At 37.0% G+C, this 16,620-nt stretch overlaps 1 protein-coding gene across 1 annotated transcript in view; it reads right to left on the bottom strand.

Moving 5' to 3' along the window:
- Positions 1 to 275: 275 nt before the first annotated feature.
- Positions 276 to 16,620, bottom strand: part of LOC105042667 (uncharacterized) — a gene marked incomplete in the record, with an annotated part of 44,241 nt that continues 27,896 nt past the window's right edge. Inside the window, 11 exon segments of the mRNA XM_073256798.1 lie at positions 276 to 663; positions 5,246 to 5,305; positions 8,924 to 9,039; positions 9,317 to 9,415; positions 9,497 to 9,689; positions 9,769 to 9,865; positions 10,353 to 10,408; positions 10,494 to 10,614; positions 13,496 to 13,620; positions 13,709 to 13,824; positions 13,971 to 14,217. Coding sequence (XP_073112899.1) covers positions 562 to 663; positions 5,246 to 5,305; positions 8,924 to 9,039; positions 9,317 to 9,415; positions 9,497 to 9,689; positions 9,769 to 9,865; positions 10,353 to 10,408; positions 10,494 to 10,614; positions 13,496 to 13,620; positions 13,709 to 13,824; positions 13,971 to 14,217 — 1,332 coding nt within the window.

Here is a 16,620-nt window from a genome sequence, read left to right as displayed (position 1 = left end):
CTTTTTTTGCGCAAGTGATTCTTGCATTATTGCTAAGGATAAAATGCCACTCAAGAAATATTACCGTTGAAACAGACAACAGATGTTACACTAAAAGAACTTTTATTCCACCATGCCTGCCAAGATGGAAGCGAGCAGCAAACCATCTGGCTACCTCAGCAACCAATCAACCAGCAAAATTTGGTGGGTTGCTTACAGTCTTGCCAGCTATCATAGTACAGCTGATAAGAGACATGTCTTTTTTTTTTTTTTGCTCATAAAGAGGAAAAAACCTATTTATTTTTCTTTACACCTGCCAGGCATTCATCCATTACATTGCTGGAATACATATATTGAGTGGACTACACTATGATATAAAAATCAAACCTAGGACGCAGTGCTAGCAAAAAGTGCAGCCAATTAATCCAATGAAGAACATAATTACAGAACTCAACACAGCGCAAAGTAAAACTGCATACCAGGTTGAATATATGGAAAGTACAAGTCAAAGATTGATGTGAAAGAAGCCTGTCTTAAATCATAAATATAGACAAATCAGAGATATACAAAGCAAGACTGCTGTTATTTACTCCTTTCGCCCTGTACAGCTTGTAGCACTTTATTTGCCAACGATGAGAATGACTGAGCATCATTCTGCATCTCTGATGTCCGCTCACCAATGGCCTGATTAAGACAGTCAGAGTTAAATGTTCTTAAGTTCCTGCTGAAACTGAGCATGATGGTGGCAAGATGAGACTTGATAGAAAATGACAAAAAAAAAAAAAAAGTATATTTAATTCCTCGATTGATTAAAGTAACATCAGATGGAAATCTTGCACCTAGTCTCACTGAAAAGCAACAAATGAGACTGCAACTACATATCTCTAACATTTTGGGAAGTTACAGTGAAGCTAGATGCACTTTGGAAGCGGCAATTGGACGACATAAACCATGTCAACTATCACAATCTAGGAGCTTGGTTCTACATGCCTGTTAAGGTTAGAAGATAAGGTGGAAAATACTGTCAATAGATTAGATTTATGTTGGAATGGAGCTCACCAGCATACAAGGATGATCTTTTTTAATGGTTCGATAGGGTGCAACATTAATCACGAATGTCAAACCGTGATGATATAGGCTGAGCTATCATCAATCTTCTTTTGACTTGATGTTGTAGTGCAACTTAGGCCAGTGTTTCTAAAACAGAGGGTCATTTAGTTTTAGAATGACCTTTGCTTGCATCATCTAACTTTAGAGAATGACGGTTGTTTTAAGTAAATGATCCACTTCCATGACTAGAGATGATAAAATTGTATGATCCATATAATGTTTCCAAAAAAAAAAAAAGAATATTGATAAGATGTTATCAAAAGTTGCTTTTTGGAATGCCATGCTGGGCCATATTGTACCGATCTCATACCAGTACGGTGTCTCATACTATACCAATACTCAATATGTCATCTCATACTGTACCAAACCATGTACTGACACTGTAATGGATGGTACCAGTACAGGATCCGGTATTGAGACGGTGAACTTTAATTTAAAATAGATCTATATGTCTCTACACACAGATCTTATATGAAAAAGCAATATAGGAGAACCATAGAATAACTCATGAAAATATCAACGGCAAATGATAATATTTAGAAAATGAAACATAGGACTATCTGGCGTATGTACCATATGATGGTCGATGGTGAGCATTAAGATGTAAATATTTCTTATAAGGCACCATGTAAATATAACTATGGACTTTCAAAAAGGATTTAACTCATTTGAGGAAGAGCATTAATGATTTAGTTCTGCAGCTTAGGCTGCATTATTTATGTTAAAGGAATGTTAAATGGAATAAAGGACCCTTTGCTCCATCTATTCCACTTTAACCCGCCAAACAACCAAAGCGTGATCCATTTAAGCGTGAAATGGGTATTGTGAAAGGAAGTAAAGCTGCTTCTTCCATGTAACTCCAATAAACTACTCTTATTCTATGGCGAAGTAATTTACTTTATTTCGAAGTAAAGGGGGTTAGGAGTAACTTGGCCCAAGCCCAATGGTCACATGTTCTAGATCAGCTTAGACACTGTTTTCTGCCTTTTCTGCTATACTTTTTTGCATAATGTCTGCTAGTTGATCGTAAGTTAGTTCCTTTTTGGAGGCTTTTAAATTTATTCTATGTACAACACTATTTCCTCATGTAGGGTTGGAAATGGATCCAAGCAGGCTTGAGGACCCTCGAATCAGGCAGTTTCTTGGTCAGGCTTTGTGCCTAGCTTAAAGGGTTCAGGTATTGGTTCAAAACCAGCTAATAAAGCTCAAACAAAAACCAGCCTGGCCCAAGCCCAGCTCAAAACCTGACTTAGACCCTGCCGGCCCCTAAACCGAAACCTAACCCACTATACCTCACCCCAGCCCACCCCACGCCACTCTCACACCGCCAACCAAACTCTCTATCTCTCAGCTTGGGCCCTCTCTAACTCTCCCTCCTCCCAATGCCTATCCCCCTCCCCCCACCATCCCAATCTCTTGCGCTCCTCTCTCTCTCTCTCTCTCTCTCATCTAACGAGCGGAGGCGAAAGGGAGGACTCCAGCTCTACCACATCCTACTTCCATGTTATTGCCTTCGCTGCCCACCTGGCTCCACTAAACCGATTGGGCTTGATTCAGGTCGGGGGCCTGTTTGTGCTTTGGGTGAGGCTTGGGTCTGGTTCAGACAGCTTTTGGGCTTAAGCCTAGTTTTAAGCCTAAAAAAATTTTCTAGGCTGAGCCTAGGTTGCATGAAGAAACGACTGAACCAACCCAATTCCAACCCTACCTTATATACTACATGGAAGAAACAGCATAAATTATAGAAGAGAGCATGCTGACCAAGATCGTTGCATTGACCTTACTAATTATACTGTGGAAAAGAAAATGAAAGAAGCAGAGACTAATTCTCCTTATTCTTTGGGTTAAACTAGATTTTTTTAATCTATTCAAGTATTATACTTCATCCGATATTATAAGTATTGGTTTGAACTGAGCAATATGTACTATCTGATGCAGAATCAATATGGAAACTAGCATTAGTTACCCAGTACGTAGTCGAATCAGACATAATTGATCCAAATCTTCTAGCATCAATTGATATAGACTGGCACCTACTAGTTTGCATTAGTATTACTCAAAAGTCAAAACAAAATGGACAAGATTCTTAGACTCCAGTCAAAAAAAGAATAAGGTTCTCTAATGCTTTTCTTGGAGAAATCCGGTACTGAGTGGCTGACCCCCTAGATCTGACTGAAGAACCAGCCACTTCTAAGCCCAGTAGCTTGTCTATTAAGGCAAAATGTCATTCCTTCCTCATTTTTCTTTTGATTTTTGATAGAAAGGCTGAGAAAATAGGAAATAAAGGCAAAGCATGGCAAAATAAGAAAAAAAATTCTTATTTTGCCATGATTTCATGATGTGTTGTAAATCTATAATGGATCTACATGTTGGCATAATTTTTTTAAAAGCATTTCCAATTTTACAAAATATATTTACTTTTGCATTGAAAATTAAATTTAAATTAAAAAAAAATACTTTTAGAAAAGGTATGCACATGCTATCATCTTTTCGCGGCAATTAGACTAACTTTGGGTACTCGAACCTATGCCCAAAATTAGCATATTTTGAAAATTAACCCAATCAAAGCACCTTTTTTTCAAGGTGGAAAAATACATGCAATGTCCATGTGTTTAGCTACAATAACCCTAGATCAATTTTAATCTTTAGAATTTGATCATGCAACCCACCAGCTATTAATGTCACATGCCTACAGGATAGGAGGGCCTAAGATTGTTTGAGCAAATGAGTAGAAGATGTTACCGATGATGTTGCATGTCAAATGGACTTTTGGGCATGTCAGAATTTGGTTGGCACCAGTGTTTCTCACATGTTGGATCTATCAATGATCAAACAGCTAGAATGGTCATTCTTCATACTTTGCATCGTCGGTACCATCCTGAATCACCCGATTCGGGGCATAGTGAGCCATTCTGAGGGTAGACCAACATAGTTCTGCTCCTTAGTTTGAGAAACCATTGAGAGTCGGGGAGAGAGAGGAGAGAGAGGAAACGAGAGAGAAAGAAAGATGGAGCCTTCGTAGTGCTAGAACAAGGGTGGAGCCCTTGTTTCAAAACGAAACAGAGGCTTAGGGCCCCTTTTTTTTGAAATTTTTTAAGTGAAGTCACAGCATTGCCTAAAAAAATTCACTTAAAAAATTTCAAAAAAAAGGGACCTGAAGCCCCTATTTTGTTTCAAAACAGAGGGGCTCTGCCCGAGTTCCGGCACCATAGAGGAGAGAGGGCTTCAAAAGCCCTCTCACTCTCTCTCTCTCTCCCCACCACCCTCTCCCTCCCCCCTCTCTCTTTTCCTCTCTCTCCTTCCTCTCCCCCTTTCTTTGTTGACATGCTCTGGAATGGCACAACATGATATTGTACCGCCGGCCTACCAGCACAGGTGCCAGTTCCGATACTACAACATTATATGGCTGTCACCTATTTCTTTGAGTTGGGATCTAGGATAGACAAGCCCTGGACCATAAACATGACCTAGACATCCATGAGGTCCAAAGACACTATAAGGAACTAGAAGTGAGCTGCATGCTATTTACTTGCTATAATTGATGTGTTTATGACTTTATTGTTCAGGTTATGATTTGGCAATTCATTCTACATTTAAATTATTCTTATTATCTTCAAATTAACGTAATTAAAGTAGAGAATAATTTTAAACTTTCAGTTATAAACATACAAGCTAGTACAGGTACCAAATATAGTACTTAAAACCTTGACATCACCTATGCTCTTCATGATCTTTTTTTTTTTTTTGTTTTAGCAATTTGTGCTAGGGTTTTTGGCAAATTTCAGTTCCTAGGTATCACCTTGATCAAATTTGGATGGACCCCTAGATACTAACTTCATACAATTATGAAACACAACTTGCTCCATTTGACTAGCTTTCTATAGGGAAGCTTCACAAGCAATATAAGGCTTTGAAGTTTGATCAACTACACAGAGTAACCACTCTTTCACGGATTCCAATAAGCCTAGACCAAAAGGTCATGAATTTACTTTGTAGAAAGATTTCTTTCAGTGCTGTTTGAGATGCTGTAATAAATCTACATTTGTTTCGTTGATGGTAGACAATCAGCATTAGAAGTCACTTAAGCCCATTAAGGTCTTACCTTTGAGATGATCACATAAGTAAGACTAGCAAGGAGATTCAAAATGGAACACTTTACCTGCAACTTCCTTTCATTTTCCCTTAGTTTGCTCTCGGCTATCTTTGGAACACTTGCCTCCTGATCCAGAAAGAAAATGCAGCACATGTATTTCATATCATCAACATTTAAATTGTAAAAAAGAAAATTGGAATGCATAAAGGATCTAAAATGTTGATACAAGCCATACATTAAAAGAATTGGTTCATGTATCATTTGAAAAGAATGCATAACTGCAATTTAGGTGAAGAAACAACAGTATGAACTATAACATAATATAAATAGTTTGAAGCAGAATGAAATTTTGTGCAATATTTGTGGTGGCTTTGGGAGTTTTACCACATGAAACTATGAGCCCATTAAAACAAAAACACATATTTTGATAAGAACATAGTCCTGGTCATGGGCACAAATAAAATACGTGGACTGACATTATGTCAACTATGAAATGGCATCAGAATTAGCCTATACATATATGCATAGCAAATGAGAGTTCACAAAACTGACCCCATATCAATTGAAAAATGTTTATGTTGAAAGAAACCAATTATTTTCATACAAAGAGGGCCAACAATTGATGACTTTCTTAGTCCAGGAATTTTAATTATAATCAGTGCGAGGAGAGCTTCTGCATATGACAGATTTTTGAGAGAGACTGTTTCATGAACAATGATGAAGAAACTGATATTTTCCAGGGATACCTATATTTGAAGGTGTGTCTTCTTAGCAATTATGCATTAGAACTAATATTGATATTCAAAATAAACACAATTTTATCCAAGCTATACATTAAAAGAATTGGCTCATGTATCGTTTGAAAAGAATGCATAACTGCAATTTAGGTGAAGAAACAACAGTATGAACTATAACATAATATAAATAGTTTGAAGCAGAATGAAATTTTGTGCAATATTTGTGGTGGCTTTGGGAGTTTTACCTCGTGAAACTATGAGGCCATTAAAACAAAAACGCATATTTTGATAAGAATATAGTGCTGGTCACAGGCACAGATAAAATAGGTGGACTGACATTATGCCAACTATGAAATGGCATCAGAATTAGCCTATACATATATGCATAGCAAATGAGAGTTCACAAAACCGACCCCATATCAATTGAAAAATGTTTATGTTGAAAGAAACCAATTATTTTCATACAAAGAGGGCCAACAATTGATGACTTTCTTACTCCAGGAATTTTAATTATAATCAGTGTGAGGAGAGCTTCTGCATATGACAGAGTTTTGAGAGACTGTTTCATGAACAATGATGAAGAAAGTGATATTTTCCAGGGATACCTATATTTGAAGGTGTGTCTTCTTAGCAATTATGCATTAGAACTAATATTGATATTCAAAATAAACACAATTTTATCATAGACAATAGATTGCTGGTACATAAGAGAAAGGCGAACATGCAAAAGGAACTAGCAAAGGCAGTTTTGATGGTTTCATGCCTAACAACTAGCTGTGCCTATACAAATTATATATAGTGAAACTTATTAGTATCAGCAATTTGGAGAGATGAAGGCATTTAGATTTGGTGGAGATCTACTCAATTGACCACCTTCACCAGCATAGCTCTATTAAACCAAACACTAGAGAGCTAAGGATTTTTCAGACATGAGAAAGCACCTCTTCAATGTTGTGCAATCATGCATATGTATACCATCAAGCCTTTAAATAAAATTTCATATAAGCTAGGGTTCACAGTATCCTATGGATTAGTACATGAGATCCTTTATTTGTGGAATAAAAGCTGAGGAAGTTGAGGAAACTGTGCCATAGAATGAGGAAAAATGAAGTTCGAAGCAAGTATATCAGAAAATGGTTTGGAGGAGCGCTAATAATAAGGACTTGTGTAGGCATGTATTTTATCCAATATCCGTTGGGCAATGGAGAGGTCTTTGGGTACTTAAGTAGCCAAGGACCCTATTTAATAACTTTTGGCTAGCCTTTTTTGGCTGAGGTCCTGTATTGTTATTTGTTACAAATGACATAAGTGGTGACCCACTGCTAGAGGACACTGCAGCATGGGTCCTTTGTGGCTGATCATGAACCGGTCATGGTATTCACCTATCAGGGATGAGAGGGTTTAAATGGGGGAAGCATGTGAGGATCAATGTAGGTGTATATTTAATCCCACATCAGTTGTGTGCTAGGGAGGTCTTAGAAAAGTATGTAAGCAAGACCATTCTCCCTAACTAATAATTTTTGGCTAGCCATTTTTGGATGAGATCTGGGTTGTTTCACTAATTGAAGATAAAGTGAAGAATAATGATTGAAATGATGTGCAGGATAGGCTAGAGAAAATTTTAATTACAAGATACAAAAAACAGGATGAAGGGTCCTTGCTTCCTAAAGAGGGATAAACGGATAAGAATCTAGATGAAATATATAAAGCATCACTTAAAGATATTTTGAAAGATTTTGCTACAACGTTCATCGAACCGTCCTGAATCAAACAGTTCGGGACATGCCGAACCATGCCAATAGCCTACTGTGTAGTTTTAACATTCGATTCGGAATACTGGCTAAATGGAGCGAAGGAGAAAGAAAGAGAGGAAGAGAGAGAGAGAAAGGAGGGAGGAAAAGGCCATCGATGGCCTACCAAGGCCTTCGAGGCTCCACCCTCCTTCGAGAGAGGAGAATAGAGAGATAGAGAGAGAAGGGGAGGAGAGAAGTGGACGGAAGTGAAGACGGCGAAGAGGCAATAGGAGGTCCGCTGAGGCCCCCAAAATGTAGAAATAAATTCCACGGCATCTGTGGGGTCGAAAGACGGACAACCCACCCCTGTTTCATCTCATTTTATTTTTAACCCGATTTACAGTAAAGTTGGCAATCTCATCGTATTTTTTTTTAAGTGAAGACGACAGTGGGATTGCTGACTTCACTATAAATCGGGTTAAAAGAAAAAAACATGATGAAATAGGAGTGGGTCACCCTTGTTTCGGCCCCACAGACGCCGTGGGGTTGATTTCTACTGTCTGAGACCTCAGCAGCCCTTTGACAGCCTCCCCACCATCTTCCCCTCCATCCACTTCTTTTCCTCCCTCCCTCTCTATTCTCCTTTCTTTCGGAGGAGGATAGAGCCCTAGAGGCCTCGACGGCCTCGATGGGCCATCGATGGCCACCATCGGTGTCTCTGCTAACCTTTCTTCCCCCCCCTCCGCCCCTCTCTTTTCCTCTCTGGTTCCCCCTCTCCCCCGCTTTGGTTTCCTTATCAATTTAGGCATGGTACGAGGCATACCAACCCATACAACTGGCCGACCGACATGGGGTCCAATTTCGAGTCGGTGAACATTTCTTTGCTAAAGAAAAAAATGGAATTTATAAAAGCAATAATAGGGTATAAAATGTTGTTTATGCTTTTCTTTATAGAAAATTGATTATCTTGAAGAAAAAATTAGGCGAAAGAGTAAAATGCATAAACATGCGATAGCACCCCTTTTTAAATACTATATGTAGTGATTGTGCTTTGAGAAGCTAATTAAAAACAAATATGATAAAATATTAAAATTACCAAAATAAAAAATGGTAATTCAATTAACTTAAGGTGTTATTGATCTAATCATTGTAAAAGTAGGTTACATGAACAATCTCCTTTAAACTAGGTTGACGTTATCCAATCCAAACACATGGACAACATGGCTGGAGGTACAGGACTTAAAAGTGGGATAGGATGATTTTTCTTTACTTACATTGCTTACAGAAAATCCATACTTCTTCTTGATTTGATCAATTTCACTAACACTCTCATCTTTGTGACTGTAATTCCCTGACCTCACCTTTTCATCTCTCTTGGGCTTCAATTTACCTACATTTCACAAGGTAAGTTCACACAAAGACCAAACAACCATTGAAGTAATTAACAAAATTGAGAAAATCAAACTCAAAAAAGGACCTACAATTTTATATAGTAGTTTTCCTGTGTGCTTTTTTTGTGAGCAAAATAGTAAGCATGTACAAAAGTTCAGCTAAAAATAGAGGTACTAGCAAAAAAGAGAGAACCAAATGTGATGGGAAATTAAACTGACAAAAACAATAAAGAATACCGGATATAAATAAAATCGAAATATCAGCATATTACAAACCTTTGAGGGCCTGAAATTGCTTCCCAAACTTCTGCTTATTTAAAACTGCAAAGTTTCGTCCTTTATGTTTTACTTTAGTATCGTCAAGGTCAATATCATCTTCAAAAACAGAAATGACTTAAATATGGATATCAATGCCCTTCACAGAGCACAACAAAAGAGAGAAACAATGATGTCTACCTATATCCAGCTCAACATCTTCACCATCTTTTGTTAAGCTCTCTCTTCTCTCAACATCTGGGGAGAAATTAGCTGTTGAAAATATGGCAGAGAGTTCTTCAGAGGTACTTGTGCTGGGGACTTCAGCCTCAATTTCTTGACTGTGTTTTGTCTTATTCCCCTTTAGGTCTTTGACAATCATGCTAAATACTCCCTGGATGACATCACCTCTTAGACATAGAATGATAGAACTGTAGAGATAATGACATCTTCTGTCAAGTTGTACATATTACCTTTTTCTTTTCTTTGTGGGTCTTTGTTAAGTAGGAAATTCCTTCTTGTAGGGCAACAACATCTTTCTCATATACCTGATTAATATAATCCAGATTCCTGACAAGAACTAGAGTGCTTTAGGTGGCCAAAAGGAGAGACTTTGAGTTTATCCAAGTGTTGAAGCTTTCTAAGCCTAGAGTGATCTTGGTATAATTTCTCCCAATTTGCATGAACTTAAAGTGCATGACCAATAAAGAATATAATCGATAATAATTTCAGTAAGTAATACCTTGATTCATAAAGCTAACTCCCTAAATATGGGATATAACTCTTTGATTACAAGTTTAGGTAAAGTTACCATTAAAAACCATTAAATCGATGCATTACTCAAAAATTTACTATGACATTGAATACACTGAAAGAAATATCACTTCTTTTCATTATTTTTCCTTTTCTTAACAAAAACTTATTTTAATACAGTCAGTATAAAATTTATTAAGTAATTAGTGAATTTGAGAAGGTAAAAGACACCATAAATAAGAAAAAAAATAAAGCACTATAAATGTATGCAGAAGAGACCAATAAAGAGCTTTATTTAGTGTACCTGTAGAATTCCTGAGATAAAGTCGTGAAAAATAAAATCTCCTGATCTCCATTAACCTAAATCATAATACAGAAATTTCATAAATATGCTTGTCATGCATTCCCTAGAGCTTTTAATTAGTAATTGATGATTTGGTCTTACCATAACAAGTTCTCCATCAGATGAACTGCACAGTACATTTGGATTCAGATTTGACTTCCGTGACGAATTTGTGGAACCTATTATTGATGCCTCCTTTAAGAGGGTTAGATCTGGGAGGGATCTGAAATATCACAATGAGGATATTTAGTTAAATGTCCATAGCTCATTGTGGGAGTAACTTTGTTGATGATAAACAAAAGAAAAAAAAAAAGACAAGAAAATAAATGTAAAACAATTAGTTTTGCCAGAAACTTTGGCACTTAAAGGATGCAACAAGTAAACATACAAGCAAAGCTGTAGAACTATTTTCAGTAAAATGTGAGAATCTCCTCCAAGGCTTCGTGAGAGTTAGAAATAAAAATCTATAATTTACACCATTCTTTGTGACCATTGTTTTGGTGGGTCTAAAGAGAATATTAGGGCCTATTTGGCATTGTTGTTAGTTGTATTTTTATTTCTCTACAAATTAATGAAATACCACAGAGAGATTGATATGGAAGATAGCCTTTGTACGAAACTTCTGCCGATGGTTTGTTGAACTGTGCAAACCAAATGGTTTGAGACATGCCATACCAGACGAGTTGGCTACCGATATGGTTTGGTTATATCGGTTCGGTTAATAATCACTCACTCCAACCCTAATGCCTCTACATTTGTTTCATTGATCATGACTTTGCCCGCCCCCCTTCCTTGAAACCCTATCTCCATCCCCAGCACTTGCCGCCTTCATCGAGGATCGGTAAGTCTCTCTCCTTCTCTCTCTCCCCTCGACAATGATGGCCTCTCCCACCCCCTTCCTTTCCTCCCTCTCCCTCCCTTTCTCCCCCTCCACGACGACTACCAGTCAACCCTCTCCCTCTCTTGGCCTCTCTCTCTCTCTCTCACCCCCTCCCTCTCCCTCCAATCCCTTCCTCTCCTTCTCTGTTTTTCTCTCCTCCCTCTCCCTGTTATGATACGCCTTAGAACATCATGGTACGGATCCGTACCATGCCAACCTATTGCCAGATGGTACACTCTCTAGTACCACTTTAGCGAACCTTGCCTTTGCTATTCCTTGCTTCTGTTTTAACTTTTTATTAAAAGCAACAATCTCTGCTTCCACAAGCTCTGAAGATTTTACAAACAATTTTTTTAAAAAAGAAGGTTTCATCATACATGTTCTTTAGTCTCTTAGGTTTTAGAAAACAAAAATAGAGAAAACAAAGCAATACCAAATAGGCCTTGCATAATTGTCACCACAGCAAACTTTGGAACTAATTAACACCTTGCAAATGTCTAATAATGTACGTTTTTAAGTCCAGTCTTTCTATATGATCAATAAGACATCCTATTAGTTATAAACTGGAAGTGCAAAAAATGTAGGCACAAATTTGGACAAAAGCATAGAGACCAGAAGAAAACCTAAACAATGACTCAATATGCAATGGAACTGTAAGGCCCTTAAACAACCAATCTTCATGATTATTCACTGGCAATATATTAGTCATTAGTAATAAGTATTACCTATGAACTTTCTTCACAAGCCAATTTGTGGTTACATTTTCCCTCCTACTTTGCTCAAAACTATTCCCCCATCCATTAAAACATCATGGCATTCTTTCACGACAATGGCCATGCTTCAAGGATGGGCCTGGTTTGTATGAAAATGAAAGCATGTGAACCGTCCAATCCTGATGCATTGACATATCAAATGCTTGTTACAGAAAAACATAAAAAGGTTTAGCCTCATCAGAATATGTCACCAGGAGTTCCAGGATATCAGACCTACATTGGCAGGCAATGTCACCAAAAATCACCATCAAACTTTTCTAGGTTTTCCACCCAGTAACCACTTTCCTTTACTGTCATTCCCTTCTAAATTTGTCCATCAATACTTTGTTCTGTCATATTATTATCCTTCAAAAATCTCTCTGGTCATTTTATGAAATCTGCAGAATCATTCCTCATAAAAAATCAGACACAAGGAGTGCTCCTAAGAAAAATGCATAAAGAACCTTTATTTACTGATTATTTAGCAATTAGCACATAAGCTGCCAAAGTGCCATTAAGTCAGTGGATGCCAGCTATTACTGCCCCATGTGCTAGTTCAGCAAAGCTTGGTAATAACCAATACCAAGCCAAGAAACTTCTAGATTCATTTTTTTCCTGCTTTTCTTCCATTATTTCTCAAGTGGTTCAAGAACAATGATCAGCACCCATACATCCCTTGGTTTTTTATTATAGGACATAGTTTCTTGGTTCTATTATTTATTTTTTTACATTAAACAGACACCTTAAGAGCTTTGGACAGAACTTTAGAGCAGTTTAAAGTAAAAAAAAGAATCCAAAAAATTTAGGTATCTTCCTGAGCTCATGCATGTGATGAAAATGACATGGCATATTATGTGGACTTAAGTCCTTGTATAAAACACATGCCTTGGAGAAAATAACAAAGACAACAACAAAGGTCCACCACATGATACCTGTCAAGGTGATAACCCAAGGTCCCAAATGTTTAGTTTGATAATCAACAAACCAAATTCCATCAGCTTAAGGTTGGTGGTGATGGATCTCCATATTCATAGATAATATTCAAGTTTCAATTGACCCTACAGCCCAGACCAGCAAATTTAGGCTGAGCATTTCTTAATGCACGACATTTAGCCCAAGATTGCTAAATTAAGTACGTTTATTTGCTTTGCTCAAATACAAGCCCTGAAATGATTTAATGCAGCCAAAGAATCCTAGTGTTATGGAAGTAGATCAAGGTTTTATATGTCATGAGAGATATAAGCCCTTTTCTAGATTTCATTAGTAGATAGTTCAATGCAGGCAGAAAAGTCTGCTCATCACAAATTAAAGATAGAAACATTCTTCATGTGCAGACAATTTAGCCCATGTACATGTGCAACTCTCACCAATGAAAACAATTATAGATTTCTACATGTAAGGCACCTGTCTCTGGCGCACCATCTGCAATTAAAGCATAGGAAATATAACAAATACTAGTGGGAAAACTCCACCTTATTTCTATTTTGCCGCAGTCAAAGACAAGTATTAGTCCAGCATCAGAAGAAGGTCCATAGAGAACTGAAGCAAAACGACAAGTTCTGCTTAATTTTTTCTTGCAACATAACTTCTTAATCCCCTGAGATCATACAAAATTGAGGTCAATAAAATTTTAAGCTTCAGTTTCTCAACCTATTAAAGTTATTAAACACAAGAACAATAATTACCTGAATTGCATGACTCAAAGAATATAAACGCACAGTATTTTCAGAACAAAGCAACAGTAGCGACTGCTTTGGTGCTGCCTCTTGGAAAGAACCTTCTTTACTTACATCCTGGCCACCTGAAATCCACATTCCATCAGGAGATGCATCTGGCCCATTTTTCAGATACCATCCATCAGATACCTTTTTGCATTTTCCAGCCAGTTGTGTTATAGTATAATGATAGTGGATTTTAAGAACATGGGGCAAAAGGCTTTGAACTTACCTAGCATTTCCATCAACAAAGCTCTAGAGGGTTTCTTGGTATGAACATAGTTAATGCTAAGTGCATTTCCTGTATCTTCTTCAAGAGGGAAAATTGATGAATCTCTTAACCCTACCAACAGTACATTCCTCTCAACGCCATCTTGGCAATACTTTTTAAACTGCAAAGAGATGATACCACTATAATGTTGACTTGGGATTTGCTTCTGATATAAAACAGTGGTTTCTTCCTTGTCAATTATTGATACCTGGGAGATATAAATTATAAAAATAAATAAATAAATACAATATTTTTTATAATATATGGCATGATACAGAAAAGACATAAGAGAAGTATCGGATTGGTCACAATATCATTGCAGTCTTAAGAATTTCATGTCATGTTAACATAATTGCTATTGATTCTGATCTTATTAAAAACCATATTTTATTTCCAAGGATTCTATAATTTACTGGAAAATCAGAAGTGCATGAAGTTAGCAAACTAATGTCAAATAATAAGAATGATATCAGGTACTAATCATAAACTACATATCAATTTTCGCCTCGGTACCAGACCCTATACTAGTAAAATCCCACTATAATGTCGGTATGCAGTATGGAATGGTACGGTAGTATCGATACAAGGTGGTATGGCATACCGGTATAATATTGGTATAGTATGGTACACCCCATACCATCCGGTATGGAGCGATACGGCGAACCATGCCATTCATCAAACAGGAAGTTTCTATGTCAAAATATCATGCAACAAGCTATAGTGGAAGTACCATCTCTCTCTCTCTCTCTTACAGAGAAATTCAAAGTTCAAACATGGATTAAGGACTCAGTTGGTCCTGGTCTGTTGGGTGTCCCAGATCAGGTTGGTGACTGACCATGTTCTCAAGTCCAGAACTCCATCCCTTTGTAATGTTAATCACAATCCTGATTGGTATTTCGTGTTAGCAATCCATAATAAGCAGGATAGAGGTTCGGAGTTGCGACCATCCTGTTCCACCTAAAACCAGTTGAGATGCAGTCAAAAACTTCCCTATGATATTCTTTCTTCTTTTTCTTCCTTTTTCTTTTTTGGCAATCATCTTCACACACAGGGAGGGAGAAAAGAGGAAGGGAGAAACAAGGGAAGAAGAGGAAGAAAAAGAGAGGAAGGGGAAATGGAGGAAGAAGAGGAAGGGAGAAAGAGAGGAAGCAAAGATCCACAAACCCAAACATGGATCCCAAAAACTTACCCAACTTAATATAGGACCTGAGCAAATCTTAAACAAGGCCTAGTAATCGTAAACAACCAGAAAAGAAAAAAAAAAAAAACAAAGGCGTTTGTCTTGGTTTGGGGCCAAATTGGTACAATAGAAGGATGGTATTAGGATGGACTCGAATAATTATTTATAAAAACAAAATTAAAGAATTACCTCGTGTTGGAACAAAAATCATATGGGGTGGCCACCAGAGAAGAATATATGGTGCGAGCTTCCATTTTTGTCACAATTTCTCTAATACCCATTTTAAAGTAGAAGCTCAAAAGTCAATGACTCCTAATGGATTCATTAGTCACTTGATCAAAAATAAAAAAACCAAAAAGAAAAAAAAATGAAATCACACATGGCATCCTCTCTTCCTTGTTTCTAAAATATACTTTAATCGAGACATACTACATAGTCAGATAATATACACTAAGCAAATTAGTTATTCAGCAAGCCAATACACATATCTAGATAAATCAGTACATAGTTACTAGAACATGGTGTTCACTAGTATACAGTATACGATCAGGTGATACACACTTAGTAAATTAGTCATCTAGTAACTCAATACATACCTCCAAGCAAATTAATTCACAGTTTCCAAAACATCATATTTTTACATAGTTTCCAAAACATCATGTCACTAATACACACTACATATCTGGATGATATACACTTATTGACTCCTGATAAATATCACCAAACTTCTTTGATACACACCCAATAATGATCCAATACACACATCTACATAAATCAATTCATAGTTCCCAAAATATGTTTTTGACTTCAAGGTATGTATTGGATCATTATTGGGTGTATATCAAAGAAGCTTATAATATGTATCAACAAATCGATAAATATGTATCACTCGGCCATATAATATGTATTGGTGAACATGATGTTTTGGAAACTATGCATCAATTTGTTTGAAGGTGTGTATTGAGTTACTAGATGACTAATTTGCTATGTATCATCTGACCGTATACTATATACTGATGAACATCATGTTCTAGAAACTATGTATCGATTTGCCTAGATGTATGCATTAACTTGCTAGATAACTAATTTACTTGATACGTATTATCTCACCTTGTAGCATATACTTGTAAAAAGCATGCTCTACAAAGAAGAAAGAGAATAAGGTGCTTCTTTTAATCATGGGACTAGGGACTCAGTTAGTAGAAGTCTCCGACTTTTGAACTTCTGCTTTAAGATAGACACTAAAGGAAACATGGCAAAAAAAGAAGTCGGCCCCATATTTTCTTCTCTGGTTCCCATCCCATATGATTTTTGTTCCAAGTGTCAGGACGCAACAGTTTCAATATGTCTTAGTCCATCCTAGTCTATCTTGGCCAAGATAAAGACAAAGCCAACCAAATCTGAGAGACTTGGGGTCCTGAAGGCATCTCC

The sequence above is a fragment of the Elaeis guineensis genome, chromosome 4, assembly GCF_000442705.2.
Source record: "Elaeis guineensis isolate ETL-2024a chromosome 4, EG11, whole genome shotgun sequence".
Taxonomy (NCBI): domain Eukaryota; kingdom Viridiplantae; phylum Streptophyta; class Magnoliopsida; order Arecales; family Arecaceae; genus Elaeis; species Elaeis guineensis.
This window is presented reverse-complemented; position numbering and strand designations above follow the sequence as displayed.